This window comes from Amblyomma mixtum, chromosome 3 (assembly GCF_055824585.1).
Source record: "Amblyomma mixtum isolate Tamu chromosome 3, ASM5582458v1, whole genome shotgun sequence".
NCBI classification, from domain to species: Eukaryota; Metazoa; Arthropoda; class Arachnida; order Ixodida; family Ixodidae; genus Amblyomma; species Amblyomma mixtum.
The window spans coordinates 174313922-174336279 of NC_143014.1; the positions used below are offsets into that span (position 1 = coordinate 174313922).

A 22358-nucleotide genomic window follows, 5' to 3' on the forward strand; every position below is an offset into this window, starting at 1 on the left:
TCGGCGTTACATTCGCGAAATACTCGAGAGAGAACCGCACTTGCAAAAACCTGAACGACCAAACAACCTCTCGCAGGAAGCGAGACACTGTGTACCGCCGAGCATTGCACGAAGAGACAATGAATTCTGGAAGTGCACTGGATAACATGATTTGTATGAATGTTCGCAGGAAGGCGTCATTTTGGTCACGCAGGAAACAAAACCTTAAAACAACCTGCCGCACATAGAGATGCATTAGAGACAGTCCCCCGACCTTCACTCTCCGGAAGAGATTATCTCTGCGAATTCGTTCCCAATTAGACACCCAAATGAAAACCGCAAAAACCCGATGGAACCTTTGGATATTGGTTCGTGCACAATATAATACTTGGAGCAAATACATGATTCTTGCCATAAGAAAGGTGTTACATACAGTTGCACGCGCGAAAATAGAAAGATTACGGCCCATCCATCCTTTGGTCCGGTCCCGCATTTCTTCCGCTTTCTCATTCCAGTAATTGGTATTCTTCCCATATTTGTCCAGCGGGACTCCCAAATAAACTCCGGGAGTTGTAGCCCATCGGACCCCGCAGAACGATTCTGGTTCCAAGTCCCATTGCCCGTGCCAGAGTCCGAGACATTTATCGAGATTAACAGCGCTACCAGTTTGCCTGCAAAGCCTTTCGGTTGCTTGTAACGCTTCTACAATACTTTTGCGGTCTTCACAAAAGAGGGCCACATCATCTGCATATGCCAGTATTCTCACCTCACACGCTCCCAACCTAAACCCTCGGATGCGCTCGCTCGCAGTTATCATCCTACAAAACGGCTCCAAATAAATTGCAAAAAGTAAAGGGGACAGTGGACATCCTTGTCGAACAGATGCCCTCACATCAATTCTTTCAGATAACATTTTGTTTACCATAAGACGTGTCGAGCAACATGCATAAGCCATTTTTATCCCTTTGAGAACAACCGAGCCAATACCAATATGTTCCAACAAACAATAGAGTATTTCATGAGACACCCGATCGAATGCTTTTTCAAAGTCAATTTGAACCATAGCGACTTTCTTATTTAAAGCATCGCAGCACTCGAGCACGCTGCGTGCAACATGAATGTTTTTAAATATGCTTCTTGTTTTTATTCCACACGTTTGGTGAGGTCCTACAATATCCTTTATGACGTATTGCAATCTCTTGGCGAACACTTTCATCAGAATTTTATAATCAACGTTTGTTAACGTGATCGGTCTATAGCTTGTTACTTTTGCCAGCTTGGCAGGGTCATCTGTCTTAGGAATTAAGACCGTTTGAGCAATGCTAAACGAAGGTGGCAGCCTACCAACTTCAAAACACTCTTTGAAAAGCTTATAGAGCATAGTGGCAAGGTCACATTTAAAGCTCTTATAAAAGGCCGCAGTCAAACCGTCAGGTCCCGGCGACTTTCCGGCATTCAATTCATCAATTGCTGTCTCTATTTCCTTAATACTTATTTCGTTCTCTAGTTCTTCAGTAATCTCACTGCCTAATATTGGCATAAGTGGCAAAAAGTTTTCCCGGAACCCTTCTTCACTTGGGCCGCCGCGGTGGCGCAGTGGCTATGGTGCCCGGCTGCTGACCCAAAAGACGCGGGTTCGATCCCGGCCTCGGCGGCTGGAATTTCTTTGGAGGAGAAATTCTAGAGGCCCGTGTACTGTGCGATGTCAGTGCACCTTAAAGAACCCCAGGTGGTCGAAATTTCCGGAGCCCTCCACAACGGCGTCTCTCATAGCCTTAGTCGCTTTGGGACGTTAAACCCCATAAATCAAATCAAATCAACCTTCTTCACTTGGTGCTTTGCGTGCAAACAGTTCACGGTACTGTTCCACGAATGCACTCGAAATCCCACTTTGTTCACTGAGGATTTGTCCTTTGTATTCGTTAACTGATATCTCGTTTGACCGCGCGTATCGCTTTACATCTGAAAGCGTGCGTTTTGTTGGCATTTCACCAGTAAGCCATTTTTCCCTGCGTGCTCTTCTCGCTGCCCCTCTGTACTTCTGAGCATCTAAAGCTTCTAGCCTAACTTTGACGCCTTTTAGGTCATACATGAACATGCCCGGCGTTTTTTCCTCTTCGCGCCCTAAATTCGTCAAAAGTTCACGCAGTTGCTTTTCTTCTTTTCTTTCCTCATATTTTCTTATGGTTGAACGCTCAATAGCATAGATTTTCACCTCCTGCTTAAAGTGTTCCCAAGATTCAATACATCCTGTTTCACCGTTATTAAACATATCCATGATTTCCTTAACTTTTCTTAAAAATATGTCGTCTTCTATAAGCCTTGAGTTTAGTTTCCACATATCCCAGTTCATTTTTGCTTTACGCTGCTTCCTTCCTCCCAAAGTTACCGTAACTAGGCAGTGGTCACTAAATGACACTTGCTTCACTTCATACTGCTCACAGGAAGGTGAAAACTCCGGCGACACATATATTCTGTCCAGTCGTGCGTGGCTGCTACCTTGAAAATGCGTAAAATGCACGTGATTCTGACTCTTCGCCAGACCTATTACATCCTCCAAGCTGCACTCGTTGAGGACACTCTTCAAGAAATCAACACTCGGTTCTTTTACATCCTTTACATTTGAACGATCTTTAGGGTCCAAAACGCAATTGAAGACTCCCAATAGTATGAGCACTCGACTGCAATCAAGGAACGAGGCTAACTGTTCAAAAAAACCGCGCCGTTCTTTTTGTATCGTGGGAGCATACAGGACAACAACCCTCACCGCGAATGTTTCATATGTGAAGTCACACACGATAAACCGCCCCCTTGCACAAGTTATTATTTGTTCTTCTACTATGCCTATGTTTTTCCTCAGGAAAAGACAGCATCCCGCCGACAAACCAGCCGCATGGCTTACACAAACATTGAAATGCGAACGAAAACCAAGCACCATGTTATCTGTTTGCTGCTCATCCTCAACTTTTGTTTCTTGAATAGCCGCGATATCTAGATCTAACTCCCCGAACAGTCGGTTCAACTGCACTTGCTTACGCTTCGAGGCAAGCCCTCGTACGTTCAGAGTGCCAACTTTTAGCGGTTTCTTCAAATAAGCCATAGCGTGCACACAGCAAACAAACAACAGTGACTAAGGCTCACTGCTTCGGCCTCTCGTCGCGAGTTAGCGACGAGGACCGCGACAAGGCTAACTTGCCTTTCTTGGCTCCCTCCCCTCTCCAATGCCTTTCTAGCCGACGCAGTTCTCGTTCCGTAGCCGGTGCCTTTTCGTAGTCACGAGGTCGCTTAATGGAAGCGACTGTCGCATCCATCGGCGCCTCGGAGTCGTGGTCGCCTGAAGTGCTCTCCCTCGTTGGCTCTTCTGGCGCCGCAGCAGCATCCGCCTTCTTGCCAGTCGTTTCTGCAGCGGGGTCACCTTGTGACTTCTCGTCGCCAGCGGGCAGCTCCGGCTGCTGGGAAGCAGGGCCGTCGCTGAGTCCTGAAGGGGGCGGGGCTCCGGCGTTCTCCAGTTCCTCCTGGTCCATGAGCAGCTCGTTGCCGTCGTCTTGCGGCGGAGCAGTACCCGTGGCCACACGCGCATACGTGCGAACGCACCCTTCCCGTTCGTGTCCGAAGGCGTGACACAAACTGCATCTTGGCGTGCGGCAGTCGCGTCGAATATGTCCCGTCCTTTTGCACCGTAGGCATATTGGTGGCCGTCCAGGCACCACCACCAACACTTGTCCTCCGTAGAACTTGAGCATGTGGGGCAAATCATCGATAGAGAGCCCCTCCTTCAGAACCATACGCACCAGACGGGTGGTCGATTCGACGTCTTCGAAACCGGGACTGTTCCACTGCTCGCGGTTGACGTCTGTCACCTCTCCAAATTCTTCAAAAGCCTTCTGCACAGAATCATTCGGCACGTAGAAGGGCACCCAGTGCACCCTGAAGGCCAACTCACGTTTGTTGGGGTCTATGACCGCACAATAGCGTTTTTTCACTTCAAGTGCTCCTTCTGTCAGCAGTCGTTCCTTCGCTTCCGAAGTTTTCAGCTTCAACATCCACACATGCGACATTTGAAAGGGCCCAATGCCAGCCACGAAAGGTAGAACACCGGCAGTTTCCAAAGGCTCACGAAAATCCTGTATGCGATAAGGCCGCCCGGCAATATCGCAGTGAAGGAAAACCGCTGTCTTCATTGCGTCTCCCGAAGGCAGCGTAGGCAAAACTAAGCGATAGCCCACTGGTGGGCGTCGCTCACCGAAACCTCGGCCAGACATGACCGATAACGAAGCGCGCTCAGAGCTTCCCATCACACGACCGTCTCCCACGGAAGCCGGAAGTGGAATCCTACGCCACGACCACTGAGCTATACCCCCGAGATGGTGACTGAAGACGCGAACCGTTCCTATAAAGAAGAAAAAAAGAGCCGTATGAAACAAAAACAGTAATTACGAAGGGGGCACCCGGGTTTGAACCGGGGACCTCTCGATCTGCAGTCGAATGCTCTACCACTGAGCTATACCCCCGAGATGGTGAGCGGAGACGCGAACCGTTCCTATAAAGAAGAAAAAAAGAGCCGTATGAAACAAAAACAGTAATTACGAAGGGGGCACCCGGGTTTGAACCGGGGACCTCTCGATCTGCAGTCGAATGCTCTACCACTGAGCTATACCCCCGAGATGGTGAGCGGAGACGCGAACCGTTCCTATAAAGAAGAAAAAAAAGAGCCGTATGAAACAAAAACAGTAATTACGAAGGGGGCACCCGGGTTTGAACCGGGGACCTCTCGATCTGCAGTCGAATGCTCTACCACTGAGCTATACCCCCGAGATGGTGAGCGGAGACGCGAACCGTTCCTATAAAGAAGAAAAAAAGAGCCGTATGAAACAAAAACAGTAATTACGAAGGGGGCACCCGGGTTTGAACCGGGGACCTCTCGATCTGCAGTCGAATGCTCTACCACTGAGCTATACCCCCGAGATGGTGAGTGAAGACGCGAACCGTTCCTATAAAGAAGAAAAAAAGAGCCGTATGAAACAAAAAGAGTAATTACGAAGGGGGCACCCGGGTTTGAACCGGGGACCTCTCGATCTGCAGTCGAATGCTCTACCACTGAGCTATACCCCCGAGATGGTGACTGAAGACGCGAACCGTTCCTATAAAGAAGAAAAAAAGAGCCGTATGAAACAAAAACAGTAATTACGAAGGGGGCACCCGGGTTTGAACCGGGGACCTCTCGATCTGCAGTCGAATGCTCTACCACTGAGCTATACCCCCGAGATGGTGAGCGGAGACGCGAACCGTTCCTATAAAGAAGAAAAAAAGAGCCGTATGAAACAAAAGAGGTTTATGGTTTATGGGGTTTAACGTCCCAAAGCGACTAAGGCTATGAGAGACGCAGTAGTGAAGGGCTCCGGAAATTTCGACCACCTGGGGTTCTTTAACGTGCACTGACATCGTACAGTACACGGGCCTCTAGAATTTCTCCTCCAAAGAAGTATGGAACAAAAGAGTAATTACGAAGGGGGCACCCGGGTTTGAACCGGGGACCTCTCGATCTGCAGTCGAATGCTCTACCACTGAGCTATTTTTTTTTTCTTCATTGCCTGACTTCGGCAAGAACCACAGTACACAAATACACTTACAGAGAACAATGAGCAATAATTAACAACACTATCCGCCTGGTGGGGCGTGGCTTCGTCACGTTAAAACTCTTTAAGTGTCACCAAAGGCTCGACTCTTTCGAGCCAATCGGGAGCTTCAGGAGCAAGTTTCTGAACTTCAATATACTTATGCATGCACTCCCGAAAATAGATCCGTGCTGGCCGTGCATCAGGGTCGCGATGATATCCTGCCATTCTTGAGCGCCAAATGCAATGGAGGCCCATTAGCATAATAAGGTCAAATGGCGTCCCATCCTCACTCTCTACAGGCAAGTACCGAATACCATGAGAGTCCAGCGGTAATTCCTTTTTTAAAGTCCTTTGTAAGATGTCCCAGAAGTATACCCCCTCCCAACAGTGCAAAAAAACATGGTCTATTGTTTCAGGTTGTTTACAAATTAAACAATGTGATCCCCAAGGTAGAAATAAATGCTTCCTTTCCAAGAATTCCTTTACTGGTAGTGTTTCGGTATGTAATTTAAAGAAAAAAGTTTTTGCACTTGGCGGCACCTGCATCGCCTTCACACGCTTAAGTACGTCGCGTCCCAGGCCTCCATTGTATAAGGCCCTGTACATAGGTTGTGGAAGAACTACATCGCACAAATCCTTGTACAACTTCTTCCTGCTAACAGAAGATGAATATTCATACGAAAATCGAACAGACAGGAATCGAACACTCGCGACAACCTCTCTAAAGTAACCAAAAATACGTCCCGAGAAACTTTCGCTTGAGACAACAAAGTCCGGCAGTGCATTTCCGAGCCTTAATTGGCACACAGTACGCAAAAATGGATCGCTTACATCGCGCACAAAACAAAATCTGCTTACAATCTGCCGCAGAAATAAGTGTCCCAGACTCAGGCCACCGTCCTTCACCCGCCTAAACAAATTGGTCCGGCTGCAGCGTTCCCAGTCAGCAGCCCACACAAAAACGGCAAAGATCCGGTGCAGTCTCTGTACGTTCATCCTTGCACAATGCAACACTTGCATCACGTACCACAGCCTAGACATAAAAAAACAGATTACACACTGTGGCCCTTGTGAAAATTGAAAGATGTCGCCCTTTCCACCTCTCCACCTTTTCACGCGTGGCTTGCGTCTGCGCTTTCCAGTACGAATCGCTATCGCGATAACCATCCAGTGGGACGCCTAAGTACTTTACTGGGGTCGTCACCCAGGACACGTTTGCAAAATTGCCGGGCTTCGTTGGCCATTCTCCGTGCCAAAGCCCCAGGGACTTTGACCAAATAATTTTACTACCGGTGACCTTGGTGAATTCTTTTACGCATGCCACGGCCTCGGTTACACCTTCCCGGTTTACTGTGAACACCGCGACATCATCCGCATAAGCCAGCAGCTTAACTTCTGCCGCCTGTAGCTGGAAGCCTCGAATTTTTTCACTTTCCATGATTTTCAAACATAACGCTTCAATGTATATGCAGAATAGAAGAGGGCTGAGGGGACAACCCTGGCGCACCGAACGCTGCAGGCTAATGGGGGCCCCCAAACTCTTATTTACAATTAATCTTGTCGTGCAGCTCCGGTACGCCAAGGCCACTCCCTCGCAAATAATGGACCCTACATTCACATGGTCGAGTATGCAGAACAAGATATCGTGCGAAACACTATCAAATGCCTTCTCAAGATCTAGCTGAAGGATGGCTACACAGCTATTTGTGTTATCACAACATTCCAGCACACACCTCGCTCTATGAATATTGGAAACAATCGAGCGTCCCTTGATCACACACGTCTGGTGGGGACCGACTATATCTTGAATTACTGACTGTAGTCTACGGGCTAAAATCTTCATGAAAACTTTATAATCTACGTTTGTGAGGGCGATAGGACGATATGCTGTGACCTGTTGTAACTTTTCTGCGTCATAGGATTTAGGGATTAGCACTGTATGGGATTTACCATAAGACGGGGGCAATTCATTTTCTTTGTAGGCTTCGTTGAAAACTGCTGTCAGTACTGGCACTATTTCGTGTTTATATGCTTTGTAAAAAGCGGCGCTTAACCCATCAGGTCCAGGAGATTTTCCCTGGTTCAGATTTCCTATCGCTTGCTCGACCTCCGACGCAGTTATCGACAGCTCCAGCCTTTCTTTCTGTTCGTCATCTAATCGCGGCAAAGCACCAAGAAACTTTTCCTTGAATGCGCTCACATCCACTTCTTGCTTTGCAAACAGCGCCTGATAATATTCAAGAAATGCCTGCTGGATATGCCCGCTGTCCCCAGATAACGCCCCGCCCCATTCAATCTGTTCAATGTGGTTTCGTTGAGCATGCGTTTTTTTCCATTCCTAGCGCTCGCTTTGAAGGTGTCTCCCCAACAGCTATATCTTGCGCCCTAGCCCGCACCAGTGCGCCACGATAGCGTTCTTCGTCAAAGAGTTCAATCTTATTTTTTATTTTCCTAATGTCATCCATACATTTGCCAGGCTCTTCGCTTTCTTTTTCGAGAAGTCTAGCTAGTAAAGATCTTAAATTGTCCTCCTCACGCTTCTCCTCTTGTCGTTTGCAGCTTGACCTTTCGATTGCGGCTATTTTTATTTGCTGTTTGCAAAGTTCCCACTGCTGCCATACTTTCAGTTCCCCGCTCGGCTTTAATTTACTGATTTCTTCGTTTACTTTCCTGCTAAAGATGTCGTCTGTAATGAGCTTATTATTTAATTTCCACATCTCCCAAGAAAACTGATTTCCTCGTTTCTTTGTCCCTATCCCACACAGCACTAAACAATGATCCGAAAATGATACCGTGTTAGGAACGGGGCCACAATCCCACCGCTGGAACCAGTGTTAAAGATGGGGCTTCTATCCCACCGCTAGAACCAGTGTTGGAGACGGAGGGGTCCTAGAGATGACTAACTCGTTTAGCCCCGCAGGTACCGGCTCCGAATGACGATGTCGGACTGCGTTATCGAGGAAACTGTACAGAAGGGTTTATTCTACATATTTACAGATGAGAATCGAATCGAATGCAATGCTCCGATCACACAACAACATCCCGTTAAAGACGGTTCGCGTTCCCCAGATCCCTGACTGGGGAACTTAGTTCGAATAACGTTGTCCAATGGGATGGGCCATTGATGACGCTGGCGGTACCACCCACGGCACGGGGCGGTGCTGAAGCTCTCTCGCTCTCTCACAGCTTGGGGGATGAGAAGGGGAAGACAGTCATCAAACACAGATGCGTCACCTTGACCACTGCCGCAAGTTTTCTGTGCGTTGCCTCCGTGGGAAAGCAGAATCCCGCAGTCCTCTCGCACGTGGTTGAACCTCCTCGAACTCCCCCGCCGGATGGCCGAAGCACGAGACCCATTCGACACAGCGTCTTTCAATTAGCAGCCTCGCTCAGCGTGACCCTGCGTAGCATCATCCCGTTCGGTGACCCGAAGGCCGACTCGGCCAACGTATACCGCTGCTTCCGCCGTGCTTCATGTGCATCTCTGCTTCCAGCGTTGCTGCTGCTGTCGCAAGTTCTCGCCGCATCTTTGCCTAACGACGACACTCGTCTGACAGTAATTTCTCCCAGGCCCGTGGGAGACAGCGTCCTTCGATCGGTTCGGAGGTTCGGTGATTTGGAGAGCAACAACCCCGTCCGTCGTCGTCTATGCTTCTGCCGCCGGCGCCAGGCCTCGTCATATCCCTTGCTTTGCGATGAGTCACACCCGGCTCCCAGGACCACGTTGTCCACTCTTAACAACCGGTACTACATTGTAGCTACTGCATTTTGACATAACGTTCGGTGACACATAAATGCGATCTAGCCGTGCATGGCTTGACCGTTGAAAATGTGTGAGTCTCACACAACGCTCGCCTTCTAAACATTCGGCCACATCATCGAGGTTGCACGTGTCTATAATTTCTGAGAGTACTTCAGTGCTTCTGTCCCTAAATGCCCTTGCACTGGTTTTGTCGCAGCCTCGCAGGACGCAATTGAAGTCACCCATGACGATCAGGGATCTCTCACAACTAAAGTACTTTTGTACGTTTTGAAAAAAGAATGTCCTCTCATCCACCGCATTTGGGGCGTACACACAGATGATGCGCCAATATGTCTTGTCGTACAGGAAGTCAACCAAAACAAATCGACCCGAAGGACACGCCGTATATGCCTGAACCTCAAGTCCCGGTACATTCTTTACAAAGATGACACAACCCGCAGACGTTCCTATAGCGTGGGCGACAACTGCAAAAAACCTAGACGTGAAACGTCGCACCATGCTCCCGGTCTCTTCTTCCCCGTCAATTTTCGTTTCCTGCACTGCCAGGACGTCAATGTCATGCTCAGTTAAAAGGCGGTACACCTGGCTCTGCTTCTTCTTACTTGCCAGTCCCCTGACATTAAGTGTACCGACTTTCATGGGGAACGCATGAGCCATTTTAAAGCAGAAGAGGCCGGGAACATGGTGGTTACCCTTCACGTCTAGCGCTTGGCTAGACGACATCATTGACACCGGAGCCATCCGGTGCTGGTAACTGGCCTGGCTGCGGGGGCGGCTTGTCAAGGGCTCTCCTCTCCGTCGACACATTTGGTCGTGGCCGGATGGACGACCGCCGTCCTTGGGTCGTTTTTGCCGGCGGCTCCTCGACGCTGGGGGCTTCCGCCTTGTCTCCTTCGGTTCCGGTCTGGGCGTGTGGCCGCTTCGCTGGGGCAGGGACGCCGGTCGTGCGGGCGCCGCTCTGGTCAAGGTTCTCCTCGGTCAGAGTCGCTGGCTCGGTTTCTTGGAGCGCTGGCACGCTTACTTTATCACTCGACGCCTCCGTCTCCTTTCTAGAAGGTTCTGCCCCTTCAGGTTTGCGACCGGCATCGCTGCTGGAGGGTCCCGAAGAGCCCGTCGATCCTGCTTGCTTTTCGGGTTCCTCTATGCCTTTCGCAGATTCTTCGGCCTCGACAACATCCATCAGGAGTTCCGCAGAGTCGTCTTTCGACGCCCCGCCCGTAGCCACCGCGTAAGTGCGGACACACTCGTTATCCGCGTGGCCGTACCGCCGGCATTTTGTACAGCGGGGAACCTTGCATTCACGCCGCACGTGGCCTGTACCACGGCAGCGCAAGCACTGCATTGGACGCCCAGGCGCCACGACAAGAGCCAACTCTCCGGCGACACGTACCTGGTGTGGCAGGTCATCCACTTTCAAGCCGGGCTTCAACTTCAGTAGGACAGTTCTTGTCGTTGAGCTCTTGTCATTGACGCCTTGTATCCGCCACCGCTCACGCGTAACGTCGGTCACTTTGCCAAACGCCGCGAATGCCGTCCGGATGTCGTCGTCGGCCACACCGTGAAGCATCCAGTGTAGCCGCAGCTTTACCTGCTGGTCTTCCGGGTCGATAATGAGGCAGCGGCGTTTCTTAACTTGCAGCTCGTTGAAGGCGAGCAACTTCTTTGCTGCCTCCGTGTTCCGCAGGGTAACCGCCCACACGTGGTTGATTTGGTACGCCCCCAACGCGACCACGTAGGGGAGCGTACCGGTCTCGGCCAGGGCGTCACGGAAATCCTCGACCCGGAACGGCCTCGCTCGCACGTCGCCGTGAAGAAAAACGGTGTTGAAAACAACACGTCCTGTTGGCAGTGTCGGCAAAATAATCTGGTAATCCATATCACCGCAGTCATCGATCCTGTTTCCGCGGCCGTCAAAGGCCGCTATCGCCGCTCCGCTGGAGCCCATGACCCTGCGATCCGTTCAGCTCGGCTGCCGGAAGCAGAAACTGAACTATACCCCCGAGATGGTGAGTGAAGACGCGAACCGTTCCTATAAAGAAGAAAAAAAGAGCCGTATGAAACAAAAAGAGTAATTACGAAGGGGGCACCCGGGTTTGAACCGGGGACCACTCGATCTGCAGTCGAATGCTCTACCACTGAGCTATGCCCCCGAGACGGTGAGTGAAGACGCGAACCGTTCCTATAAAGAAGAAAAAAAGAGCCGCATTAAACAAACAGTAAATACGAAGGGGGCACCCGGGTTTGAACCGGGGACCTCTCGATCTGCAGTCGAATGCTCTACCACTGAGCTATACCCCCCTTTTTTTATTTATTGCCTGACTTCGGCAAGAACCACAGTACACAAATACACTTACAGAGCGCAATGAGCAATAATTAACAACACTACCCGCCCGGGGGTGCGTGGCTTCATCATATTAAAACTCCTTAAGCGTCACCAAAGGCTCGACTCTTTCGAGCCACTCGGGAGCTTCAGGAGCAAGTTTCTGAACTTCAATATACTTATGCATGCACTCCCGAAAATAGATCCGTGCTGGCCGTGCATCAGGATCGCAATGATATCCTGCCATTCTGGAGCGCCAAATACAATGGAGGCCCATTAGCATAATGAGGTCGAACGGTGTCCCATCCTCACTCTCTACAGGCAAGTACCGAATACCATGAGCGTCGAGCGGAAATTCCTTTTTTAAAGTCCGTTGCAAGATGTCCCAAAAGTATACCCCCTCCCAACAGTGCAAAAAAACGTGGTCTATTGTTTCTGGTTGTTTACAAATTAAACAATGTGATCCCCAAGGTAGAAATAACTGCTTCCTTTCCAAGAATTCCTTTACTGGTAGTGTTCCGGTATGTAATTTAAAGAAAAAAGTTTTTGCACTTGGCGGCACCTGCATCGCCTTCACACGCTTAAGTACGTCGCGTCCCTGGCCTCCATTGTATAAGGCCCTGTACATAGGTTGTGGAAGAACTACATCGCACAAATCTTTATACAACTTCTTCCTGCTAACAGAAGATAGATATTCATACGAAAATCGAACAGACAGGAATCGAACACTCGCGACAACCTCTCTAAAGTAACCAAAAATACGTCCCGAGAAACTTTCGGTTGTGACAACAAAGTCCGGCAGTGCATTTCCGAGCCTTAATTGGCACACAGTGCGCAAAAACGGATCGCTTACATCGCGCACAAAACAAAATCTGCTTACAATCTGCCGCAGAAATAAGTGTCCCAGACTCAGGCCGCCATCCTTCACCCGCCGAAACAAATTGGTCCGGCTACAGCGTTCCCAGTCCGCAGCCCACACAAAAACGGCAAAGATCCGGTGCAGTCTCTGTACGTTCATCCTTGCACAATGCAACACTTGCATCACGTACCACAGCCTAGACATAAAAAAACAGATTGCACACTGTGGCCCTTGCGAAAATTGAAAGGTGTCGCCCTTTCCACCTTTCCACCTTTTCACGCGTGGCTTGCGTCTGTGCTTTCCAGTACGAATCGCTATCGCGATAACCGTCCAGTGGAACGCCTAAGTACTTTACTGGGGTCGTCACCCAGGACACGTTTGCAAAATTGCCGGGCTTCGTTGGCCATTCTCCGTGCCAAAGCCCCAGGGACTTTGACCAATTCACTTCACTACCGGTGATCTTGGTGAATTCTTTTACGCATGCCACGGCCTCGGTTATACCTTCCCGGTTCACTGTGAACACCGCGACATCATCCGCATAAGCCAGCAGCTTAACTTCTGCTGCCTGTAGCTGGAATCCTCGAATTTTTTCACTTTCCATGATATTCAAACACAACGCTTCAATGTAAATGCAGAATAGAAGAGGGCTGAGGGGACAACCCTGGCGCACCGAACGCTGCAGGCTAATGGGGGCCCCCAAACTCTTATTTACAATTAATCTTGTCGTGCAGCTCCGGTACGCCAAGGCCACTCCCTCACAAATAATGGACCCTAAATTCACATGGTCGAGTATGCAGAACAGGATATCGTGCGAAACACAATCGAATGCCTTCTCAAGATCTAGCTGAAGGATGGCTACACAGCTATTTGTGTAATCACAACATTCCAGCACACACCTCGCTTTATGAATATTGGAAACAATAGAGCGCCCCTTGATCCCGCACGTCTGGTGGGGACCGACTATATCCTGAATTACTGACTGTAGTCTACAGGCTAAAATCTTCATGAAAACTTTATAATCCACGTTTGTGAGGGCGATAGGACGATATGCTGTGACCTGCTTTAACTTTTCTGCGTCATCGGATTTAGGGATTAGCACTGTATGGGATTTACCATAAGACGGGGGCAATTCATTTTCTTTATAGGCTTCGTTAAAAACTGCTGTCAGTACTGGCACTATTTCGCTTTTATATGCTTTGTAAAAAGCGGCGCTTAACCCGTCAGGTCCAGGAGATTTTCCCAGGTTCAAATTTTCTATCGCTTGCTCGACCTCCGACGCAGTTATCGACAGCTGCAGCCTTTCTTTCTGTTCGTCATCTAATCGCGGCAAAGCGCCAAGAAACTTTTCCTTGAATGCGCTCACATCCACTTCTTGCTTTGCAAACAGCGCCTGATAATATTCAAGAAATGCCAGCTGGATATGCCCGCTTTCTCCAGATAACGCCCCGCCCCATTCAATCTGTTCAATGTGGTTTCGTTGAGCATGCGTTTTTTCCATTCCTAGCGCTCGTTTTGAAGGTGTCTCCCCATCAGCTATATCTTGCGCCCTAGCCCGCACCAGTGCGCCACGATAGCGTTCTTCGTCAAAGAGTTCAATCTTATTTTTTATTTTCCTAATGTCATCCATCCATTTGCCAGGCTCTTCGCTTTCTCTTTCGAGAAGTCTAGCTAGTAAAGATCTTAAATTGTCCTCCTCACGCTTCTCCTCTTGTCGTATGCAACTTGACCTTTCGATTGCTGCTATTTTTATTTGTTGTTTGCAAAGTTCCCACTGCTGCCATACTTTCAGTTCCCCGCTCGGCTTTAATTTACTGATTTCTTCGTGTACTTTCCTGCTAAAGATGTCGTCTGTAATGAGCTTATTATTTAATTTGCACATCTCCCAAGAAAACTGATTTCCTCGTTTCTTTGTCCCTATCCCACACTTCACTAAACAAAGATCCGAAAATGATACCGGTACTACATTGTAGCTACTGCATTTTGAAATAACGTTCGGTGACACATAAATGCGATCTAGCCGTGCATGGCTTGACCGTTGAAAATGGGTGAGTCTCACACAACGCTCGCCTTCTAAACATTCGGCCACATCATCGAGGTTGCACGTGTCTATAATTTCTGAGAGTACTTCAGTGCTTCTGTCCCTAAATGCCCTTGCACTGGTTTTGTCACAGCCCCTCAGGACGCAATTGAAGTCACCCATTACGATCAGGCATTTCTCACAACTGAAGTGCTTTTGTACGCGTTGAAAAAACGCTGTCCTCTCATCCACCGCATTTGGGGCGTACACACAAATGATGCGCCAATATGTTTTGTCGTACAGGAGGTCAACCAAAACAAATCGACCCGAAGGACACGCCGTATATGCCTGAACCGCAAGTCCCGGTACATTCTTTACAAAGATGACACAACCCGCAGACGTTCCTACAGCGTGGGCGACAACTGCAAAAAACCTAGACATGAAACGTCTCACCATGCTCCCGGTCTCCTCTTCCCCGTCAATTTTCGTTTCCTGCACTGCCAGGACGTCAATGTCGTGCTCAGTTAAAAGGCGGTACACCTGGCTCTGCTTCTTCTTACTTGCCATTCCCCTGACATTAAGTGTACCGACTTTCATGGGGAACGCATGAGCCATTTTAATGCAGAAGAAAGAGGCCGGGAACATGGTGCTTACCCTTCACGTCTAGCGCTTGGCTAGACGACATCGTTGACACCGGAGCCATCCGGTGCTGGTGTCAGGCCTGGCAGCGGGGGCGGCTTGTCAAGGGCTCTCCTCTCCGTCGACACAGTTGATCGTGTCCGGATGGACGATCGCCGTCCTCGGGTCGTTTTTGCCGGCGGCTCTTCGACGCTGGGGGCTTCCGCCTTGTCGTCTTCGGTTCCGGTCTGGGCGTGTGGCCGCTTCGCTGGGGCAGGGACGCCGGTCGTGCGGGCGCCGCTCTGGCCAAGGTTCTCCTCGGTCAGAGTCGCTGGCTCGGTTTCTTGGAACGCTGGCACGCTTCACCGCTCGACGCCTCCGTCTCCTTTCTAGTAGGTTCTGCCCCCTCAGGCTTGCGTCCGGCATCGCTGCGTCCGGCATCGGCTTGCTGCGTCCGGCATCGGCTTGCGTCCGGCATCGGCTTGCGTCCGGCATCGAAGAGCCCGTCGATCCTGCTTGCGTTTCGGGTTCCTCTATGCCTTTCGCAGATTCTTCAGCCTCGACTACATCCATCAGGAGTTCCGCAGAGTCGTCTTTCGACGCCCCGCCCGTAGCCACCGCATAAGTGCGGACACACTCATTATCCGCGTGGCCGTACCGCCGGCATTTCGTACAGCGGGGAGCCTTGCATTCACGCCGCACGTGGCCTGTACCATGGCAGCGCAAGCACTGCATTGGACGCCCAGGCGCTACGACAAGAGCCAACTCTCCGGCGACACGTACCTGGTGTGGCAGGTCATCCACTTTCAAGCCGGGCTTCAACTTCAGTAGGACCGTTCTTGTCGTTGAGCTCTTGTCATTGACGCCTTGAATCCGCCACCGCTCACGCGTAACGTCGGTCACTTTGCCAAACGCCGCGAATGCCGTCCGAATGTCGTCGTCGGCCACACCGTGAAGCATCCAGTGTAGCCGCAGCTTTACCTGCTGGTCTTCCGGGTCGATAATGAGGCAGCGGCGTTTCTTAACTTGCAGCTCGTTGAAGGCGATCAACTTCTTTGCTGCCTCCGTGTTCCGCAGGGTAACCGCCCACACGTGGTTGATTTGGTACGCCCCCAACGCAACCACGTCGGGGAGCATACCGGTCTCGGCCAGGGCGTCTCGGAAATCCTCGACCCGGAACGGCCTCGCTCGCACGTCGCCGTGAAGAAAAACGGTGTTGAAAACAACACGTCCTGTTGGCAGTGTCGGCAAAATAATCTGGTAATCCTTATCACCGCAGTCATCGATCCTGTTTCCGCGGCCGTCAAAGGCCGCTATCGCTGCTCCGCTGGAGCCCATGACCCTGCGATCCGTTCAGCTCGGCTGCCGGAAGCAGAAAGACTGAGCTCTTTCGCCGCGGTGGCTCAGGGGCTATGGTGCTCGGCTGCTGACCCGAAAGACACTGAGCTCACTGAGCTATACCCCCGAGATGGTGAGTGAAGACGCGAACCGTTCCTATAAAGAAGAAAAAAAGAGCCGTATGAAACAAAAACAGTAAATACGAAGGGGGCACCCGGGTTTGAACCGGGGACCTCTCGATCTGCAGTCGAATGCTCTACCACTGAGCTATACCCCCGAGACGGTGAGTGAAGACGCGAACCGTTCCTATAAAGAAGAAAAAAAGAGCCGTATGAAACAAAAACAGTAAATACGAAGGGGGCACCCGGGTTTGAACCGGGGACCTCTCGATCTGCAGTCGAATGCTCTACCACTGAGCTATACCCCCGAGATGGTGAGCGAAGACGCGAACCGTTCCTATAAAGAAGAAAAAAAGAGCCGTATGAAACAAAAAGAGTAATTACGAAGGGAGCACCCGGGTTTGAACCGGGGACCTCTCGATCTGCAGTCGAATGCTCTACCACTGAGCTATGCCCCCGAGACGGTGAGTGAAGACGCGAACCGTTCCTATAAAGAAGAAAAAAAGAGCCGTATGAAACAAAAACAGTAAATACGAAGGGGGCACCCGGGTTTGAACCGGGGACCTCTCGATCTGCAGTCGAATGCTCTACCACTGAGCTATACCCCCGAGATGGTGAGTGAAGACGCGAACCGTTCCTATAAAGAAGAAAAAAAGAGCCGTATGAAACAAAAAGAGTAATTACGAAGGGGGCACCCGGGTTTGAACCGGGGACCTCTCGATCTGCAGTCGAATGCTCTACCACTGAGCTATACTTTTTTTCTTTATTTCCGAAAACGACACAACACAAAGGCTCATTTAAAATATCGCTTCTGCTGCACTTCAGCTGAAGCGAGTGAGGTTAAAATTTCGTCAGCTTGACCAAGTCATCCAGACGTGTTACCCAATGAGGTGGGTCAGGTTGTTCCCGGAAACATTCCCGTAGGCAAACATCACTTTCAATGAAGTTTTCACGTACACTGAGAATATTGATATCCGCGTGCCTTACTTGCATTCGCGTTTTCGACAAGCTGTGGAGGCCAAGGAGCATGAATAAGTCATAAGGTACATCTGCGTGATCCACTGGTAAAAACCGGATGCCATAAGGGTCCAGTGGGAGTTCTTTTTTAATAGTTCTATGTAGGACGTCCCAATGAAATACTGCGTCCCAGCAACCTAAAAACACGTGTTCGATAGTTTCTGGCTTCTTACATAACAAACAGTCGGTTGTCCAAGGGACAAGGAGTCCTTTTTCATGAAGCCAAGTTTTTACGGGCAGTGTATTACTGTGCAACTTGAAAAAGAACGTTTTCACTGCCGGCCTAACTGGCATCTTCTTCACACGTTTTAAAATATCCTGCCCTGGGCCTCCATGGTAAGGCGCACGGTACAAAGGTATCGGCACCATGGTGTCAACCAGGTCTCTGTACAGCTTTTTCTTGCATACATTGTACAAGTAGTCCGGGGAAAATCGAACTTCTAACAACTTGTAAGAGAGCACGACCTCACGCAAATATCCCGTCACAGCGCCACACATGCTTTCGTCGGACGACACTACGATTCTGGGGAGCAGTCTTTGCAGCCGTGCTTGCATCACAGTTCGCAAAAAGATGTCATTTTGGTCGCGCAGGAAAATAAAGCGTGATACAACTTGTCGCAAAAACAAATGAACCAGTCCAACGCCTCCTTTTTTGACTGGAAGAAAGAGGTTTGTTCGCCTGGTTTTCTCCCAGGTCGACGACCAAAGAAAAACAGCAAATACGCGGTGAATTTTTTGAATAGCGGCTCTCGATGCACAAAGCACATTCATTACATACCATATCTTCGAGATCAGAAACACATTGCAGACATAGGCGCGCGAAAAGATTGACAGTTGCCTTCCTTGCCACGCGTCCACTTTCTCTATCGCCCTTGATGTCTCTTCACTCCAGTGTGAGCTGTGATCGCGATAACAGTTCAGGGGCACACCAAGGTAGCGCGTTGGCAAGCGAGACCACTGCAGTCGTGAAAAAGAATTCGGTGTAACGTCCCAATCACCGTGCCAAAATCCAGAGCTTTTCTCCCTGTTGACCTCACATCCAGTCTGACCACAGAACTTTTCAACAACTCTCTGAACTTCAAGAATGCTGTCTCTGTTCGTGCAAAAGGCTGCTATGTCGTCCGCGTATGCAAGGAGTTTGACATGCGCGGATTGCAGCTTGAAACCCGTGACATAATCACTGTTGAGAATGGTCAGGCATAACGGCTCAAGGTACATTGCAAAAAGCAGCGGAGAGAGCGGGCACCCTTGCCTCACCGACGAGCGGACAATGAGGCTGTCAGTAAGTTCGCCATTAACTATGATACGCGTCGTACAGTTTGCGTAGGCCATTTTCACCCCATCTACGATTACACTACCAAGGTTTGAATGCTCTAGGATGCTGAAAAGAATGTCGTGCGAAACGCGATCGAACGCTTTTGCCAAGTCTAGCTGTATCATAGCAACCTGACTTCCAAGCGCATCAACACATTCCAGTACTGTTCTTGCCACATGTATATTTGTGGCTATGCTGCGTCCTCTGATGCCACAGGTCTGGTGTGGCCCAACTAACTTGTCGATTACGCTCTGCAGCCTTTTTGATAGAACCTTCATGTATACCTTGTAATCGACGTTGGTAAGACTGATAGGTCTATAGGAACCCACCAACACTCGTTTTTCTATGTCATCAGACTTGGGAATAAGTACAATGTGTGAAGTAGTGAACGACGTCGGAACCTTTTTTCGATCATAGGCTTCAGTTATGACATTCAATAAAAACTGAGCAGCTTGGTTTTTAAAGTATTTATAGAAGGCAGCATTCAGCCCATCTGGCCCAGGAGATTTCCCCGATGGAAGGTCATCTATTGCCGTCTCAATCTCTTCCAAAGTAATAGGCAGCTCAAGACACTCCTTAACATCGTCCTCTAGAGTTGGCATCAGTCGTAAAAAATCCTCTTCAAATCCTTCAGTGCGCTCGCGCTCATTACTAAGAAGGTTAGAAAAGTGCTCCGTAATAGCACGCTGAATACCTCTAGAGTCGTTTATAATGTTCCCCTCGTGTCTTATTTGCCTGATTTCCTTCTGGCAAGCGTAGCGCTTTTCATCTGATAGCGCTCGCTTCGTAGGTGCTTCGCCTGCCCATAATCTATCGTTCCTTGAGCGTACAACCGCCGCTCTGTACCTGTCAGTATCGATTCTTTCGATCTGACATTTGACGTATTTTATTTGTTTAGTGAAAAAACCTGGCTTACTACTTTCCATGCTCAAGAGGCACTCGAGCTGTCCGTTAAGTTCTTTTTCTCTTTCCTTCCGTTGATACTGAATTACGCTACTCCTTTCTATTGCTTTAATCTTCACTCGTTCTTTGAAACTTTCCCATTCGACTGACACGCTGTCTACAGGCGCAGCTAGCGCACTGTCAAAGTCTTTTGTAATTTCCTGGACAAATTCTTCGTCATCTAAAAGATTTTTGTTCAGCTTCCACAGATGCCAGTTAAAGCGTGATTTTCTTTCTTTCATTCCAAAAGTCGCACTCACAAGGCAGTGATCACTAAACGACACTGGTGTTACGGCGTATCCAGTGCAGAGTGGCACGATATCAACCGATACATACAACCTATCCAATCTTGCATGACTATCGCGCTGAAAATGCGTGTATTCAGGCAGGGTTCCGGCTGAAAACATACCTCCAATGTCTCCCAAAGAATAGTCGTGCACGAAGGCATTCAATAGTTCGGCACTTTTGTCCTTCACTGGTCTACACTTTACGCGGTCAGAAGCAGCACACACACAGTTGAAGTCTCCCATTAGGATCAAAACTTTGTCACAACTCAAGTAAGGCTCAATGGAAGAAAAAAACACCTGACGATCACTTTCAACATTGGGGGCATAAACGCAAACTGCGCGCCAAAATAAATTTGAAAACGAAAAATCGACAACCAAGAGACGACCACTTTCACATGCAAGTACAGACTCTATACTTATACCTAGTGTATTACGAATAAAAAGAAGGCATCCACCTGATGCACCGACAGAGTGACACACACACACATCGAAGTTTGCGCGGAAAGATGACACCATGCGGTCGGTCTGGTCTTGAGAGTCTATCTTTGACTCTTGCACAGCTGTTAAGTCTAGGTCATTATCAAGCATCAAGCGATTAAGTTGGCATTGCCGCCTTCGTGCTCCCAGCCCTCTGACATTCAAAGTTGCGACACGCAATGGACCTTCTAGTTTAATAGCCATGCGATTAATCAAAACAATGCAATAACTCCATATGGCGCCTACCTCCTCAGTCGTGCGTGTGGCTCTCCTTGTTCCGCTGCGTTTGCACGCATGTGCGGCCTCCCAACGATGCGTCTGGAGGCACTATAAGCCCATTCCCCGCAGCAGCTTCCATAATCCGCGCACTCAAACGCAGAGTTCCAGGTGAGAGCACACTACGTCGGACGACGCACAACCAACACTCCCGCCAACGAAACACAACAAGACTACGGAGGCGGTTTTTCCGCCTGCCGTGTCGCAGCCTCAACGTTCGGGCGCGGCTTCAAGGACGGACGTCGGGTCCCCGTTGTTTTTGATGGTGGCTCGTCGCTGCCAGCTCCGGCCTGCGGGTTGTCGCCGACGCTTTCCTCGTGGGACCGTTTCGCAGCGGTTAAGACAGCCACATCATCGCTGACTTCCATGGTGTCGGCGTTGCACGACTCCACGCTGCCTGGGGCTTGGAGAGTTTGTGGTGGCGTGTCCACCGTTCTATCACCTCCACCTTGCTGGGGCTCCTGCTCTAATTGTGGAATAGCCGCTGCGGTGACGGACGCCGTCTTCTTTACGAGAGGCGTCAACGTAGGCCCATCTTTTCTCGCTGGTTGCCCCGTTGTTTTCGCAGCCTCTTCCGCGTCCGCCTCATCCATCAGGTGCTCCGAGGCATCTTCACTGCTTCCAGGGCCGGCGATGCTCGCGTAAGAACGGGAGCACTGACTGTCTTCGGGGCCAAAACGTCGGCAGGTTCCGCACCGCGGGACCTTACACTCCCGACGAATGTGCCCCGTACTTCGGCAACGAAGACACAACGGAGGCCTTCCTGGAACCACGACGAGGGCCAACTCACCACCGACATTCAGTTGGTGCGGTAAGTCGTCAAGTTTGACGCCAGCTTTCAACTTCAGCGTGACAATCCTGGTGGTAGAGCCCTTCTCTGACACGCCGTGCACGCGCCAGCGCTCCCGGGTAACTTCGGACACCTTTCCATACGGCGCAAGCGCGACCCGCACGTCCTCGTCCGGCACGCAATGCAGCGGCCAGTGAAGCTTGAGGCGCACATCTTGGTTTGCCGGGTCAATCACCAGGCACCGGCGTTTCTTCACAAGAAGCTCACCGACGCCTGCAATCTTCTTCACTGCGTCCGCATCCTTCAATGTGATGGCCCAAACGTGGCTCATGCGATACGCCCCCAACGCGATAACGTCTGGGAGCAGTGAATGCTGAGCCAACGCGTCACGGAAATCTTCCACCCGGTACGGGCGGGCACTAATATCCGCGTGCAAAAAAACTGTATTTAAAACAAAACGCCCTGTTGGGAGACTTGGCAGTACAACCTGATAGTCGTTTTCCTGTTCCATAGCCCTGTTACCGCGGCCAGACATGGCCGCTGAAGCCGCCCCTGCGGAGCCCTGCATCCTGCGTCAGTTCACTGGCGCGGCCGGAAACAGAATCCTGAGCTATACCCCCGAG

The 22358-nt window shown here is 50.1% G+C and overlaps 1 protein-coding gene and 12 non-coding genes across 13 annotated transcripts; all 13 read right to left on the reverse strand.

The window, feature by feature from the left end:
* Positions 1-4418: 4418 nt before the first annotated feature.
* Positions 4419-4490, reverse strand: TRNAC-GCA (transfer RNA cysteine (anticodon GCA)). Its single transcript has one exon. It is a non-coding gene; the product is annotated as a tRNA-Cys (tRNA).
* Positions 4491-4568: 78 nt separating this feature from the next.
* TRNAC-GCA (transfer RNA cysteine (anticodon GCA)) lies at positions 4569-4640 on the reverse strand. Its single transcript has one exon. It is a non-coding gene; the product is annotated as a tRNA-Cys (tRNA).
* A 79-nt stretch (positions 4641-4719) lies between these two features.
* On the reverse strand, positions 4720-4791 carry TRNAC-GCA (transfer RNA cysteine (anticodon GCA)). Its single transcript has one exon. It is a non-coding gene; the product is annotated as a tRNA-Cys (tRNA).
* Positions 4792-4869: 78 nt separating this feature from the next.
* Positions 4870-4941, reverse strand: TRNAC-GCA (transfer RNA cysteine (anticodon GCA)). The gene has a single exon. It is a non-coding gene; the product is annotated as a tRNA-Cys (tRNA).
* A 78-nt stretch (positions 4942-5019) lies between these two features.
* Positions 5020-5091, reverse strand: TRNAC-GCA (transfer RNA cysteine (anticodon GCA)). The gene has a single exon. It is a non-coding gene; the product is annotated as a tRNA-Cys (tRNA).
* A 78-nt stretch (positions 5092-5169) lies between these two features.
* TRNAC-GCA (transfer RNA cysteine (anticodon GCA)) lies at positions 5170-5241 on the reverse strand. Its single transcript has one exon. It is a non-coding gene; the product is annotated as a tRNA-Cys (tRNA).
* Positions 5242-11438: 6197 nt separating this feature from the next.
* TRNAC-GCA (transfer RNA cysteine (anticodon GCA)) lies at positions 11439-11510 on the reverse strand. Its single transcript has one exon. It is a non-coding gene; the product is annotated as a tRNA-Cys (tRNA).
* A 76-nt stretch (positions 11511-11586) lies between these two features.
* On the reverse strand, positions 11587-11658 carry TRNAC-GCA (transfer RNA cysteine (anticodon GCA)). The gene has a single exon. It is a non-coding gene; the product is annotated as a tRNA-Cys (tRNA).
* A 5059-nt stretch (positions 11659-16717) lies between these two features.
* On the reverse strand, positions 16718-16789 carry TRNAC-GCA (transfer RNA cysteine (anticodon GCA)). The gene has a single exon. It is a non-coding gene; the product is annotated as a tRNA-Cys (tRNA).
* A 78-nt stretch (positions 16790-16867) lies between these two features.
* Positions 16868-16939, reverse strand: TRNAC-GCA (transfer RNA cysteine (anticodon GCA)). Its single transcript has one exon. It is a non-coding gene; the product is annotated as a tRNA-Cys (tRNA).
* A 78-nt stretch (positions 16940-17017) lies between these two features.
* Positions 17018-17089, reverse strand: TRNAC-GCA (transfer RNA cysteine (anticodon GCA)). The gene has a single exon. It is a non-coding gene; the product is annotated as a tRNA-Cys (tRNA).
* Positions 17090-17167: 78 nt separating this feature from the next.
* On the reverse strand, positions 17168-17239 carry TRNAC-GCA (transfer RNA cysteine (anticodon GCA)). The gene has a single exon. It is a non-coding gene; the product is annotated as a tRNA-Cys (tRNA).
* Positions 17240-21118: 3879 nt separating this feature from the next.
* On the reverse strand, positions 21119-22303 carry LOC149352758 (uncharacterized). The gene has a single exon (XM_089575721.1). The coding sequence runs from the start codon at positions 22301-22303 to the stop codon at positions 21119-21121; it is 1185 nt and encodes a 394-aa protein (XP_089431847.1).
* Positions 22304-22358: the final 55 nt, after the last annotated feature.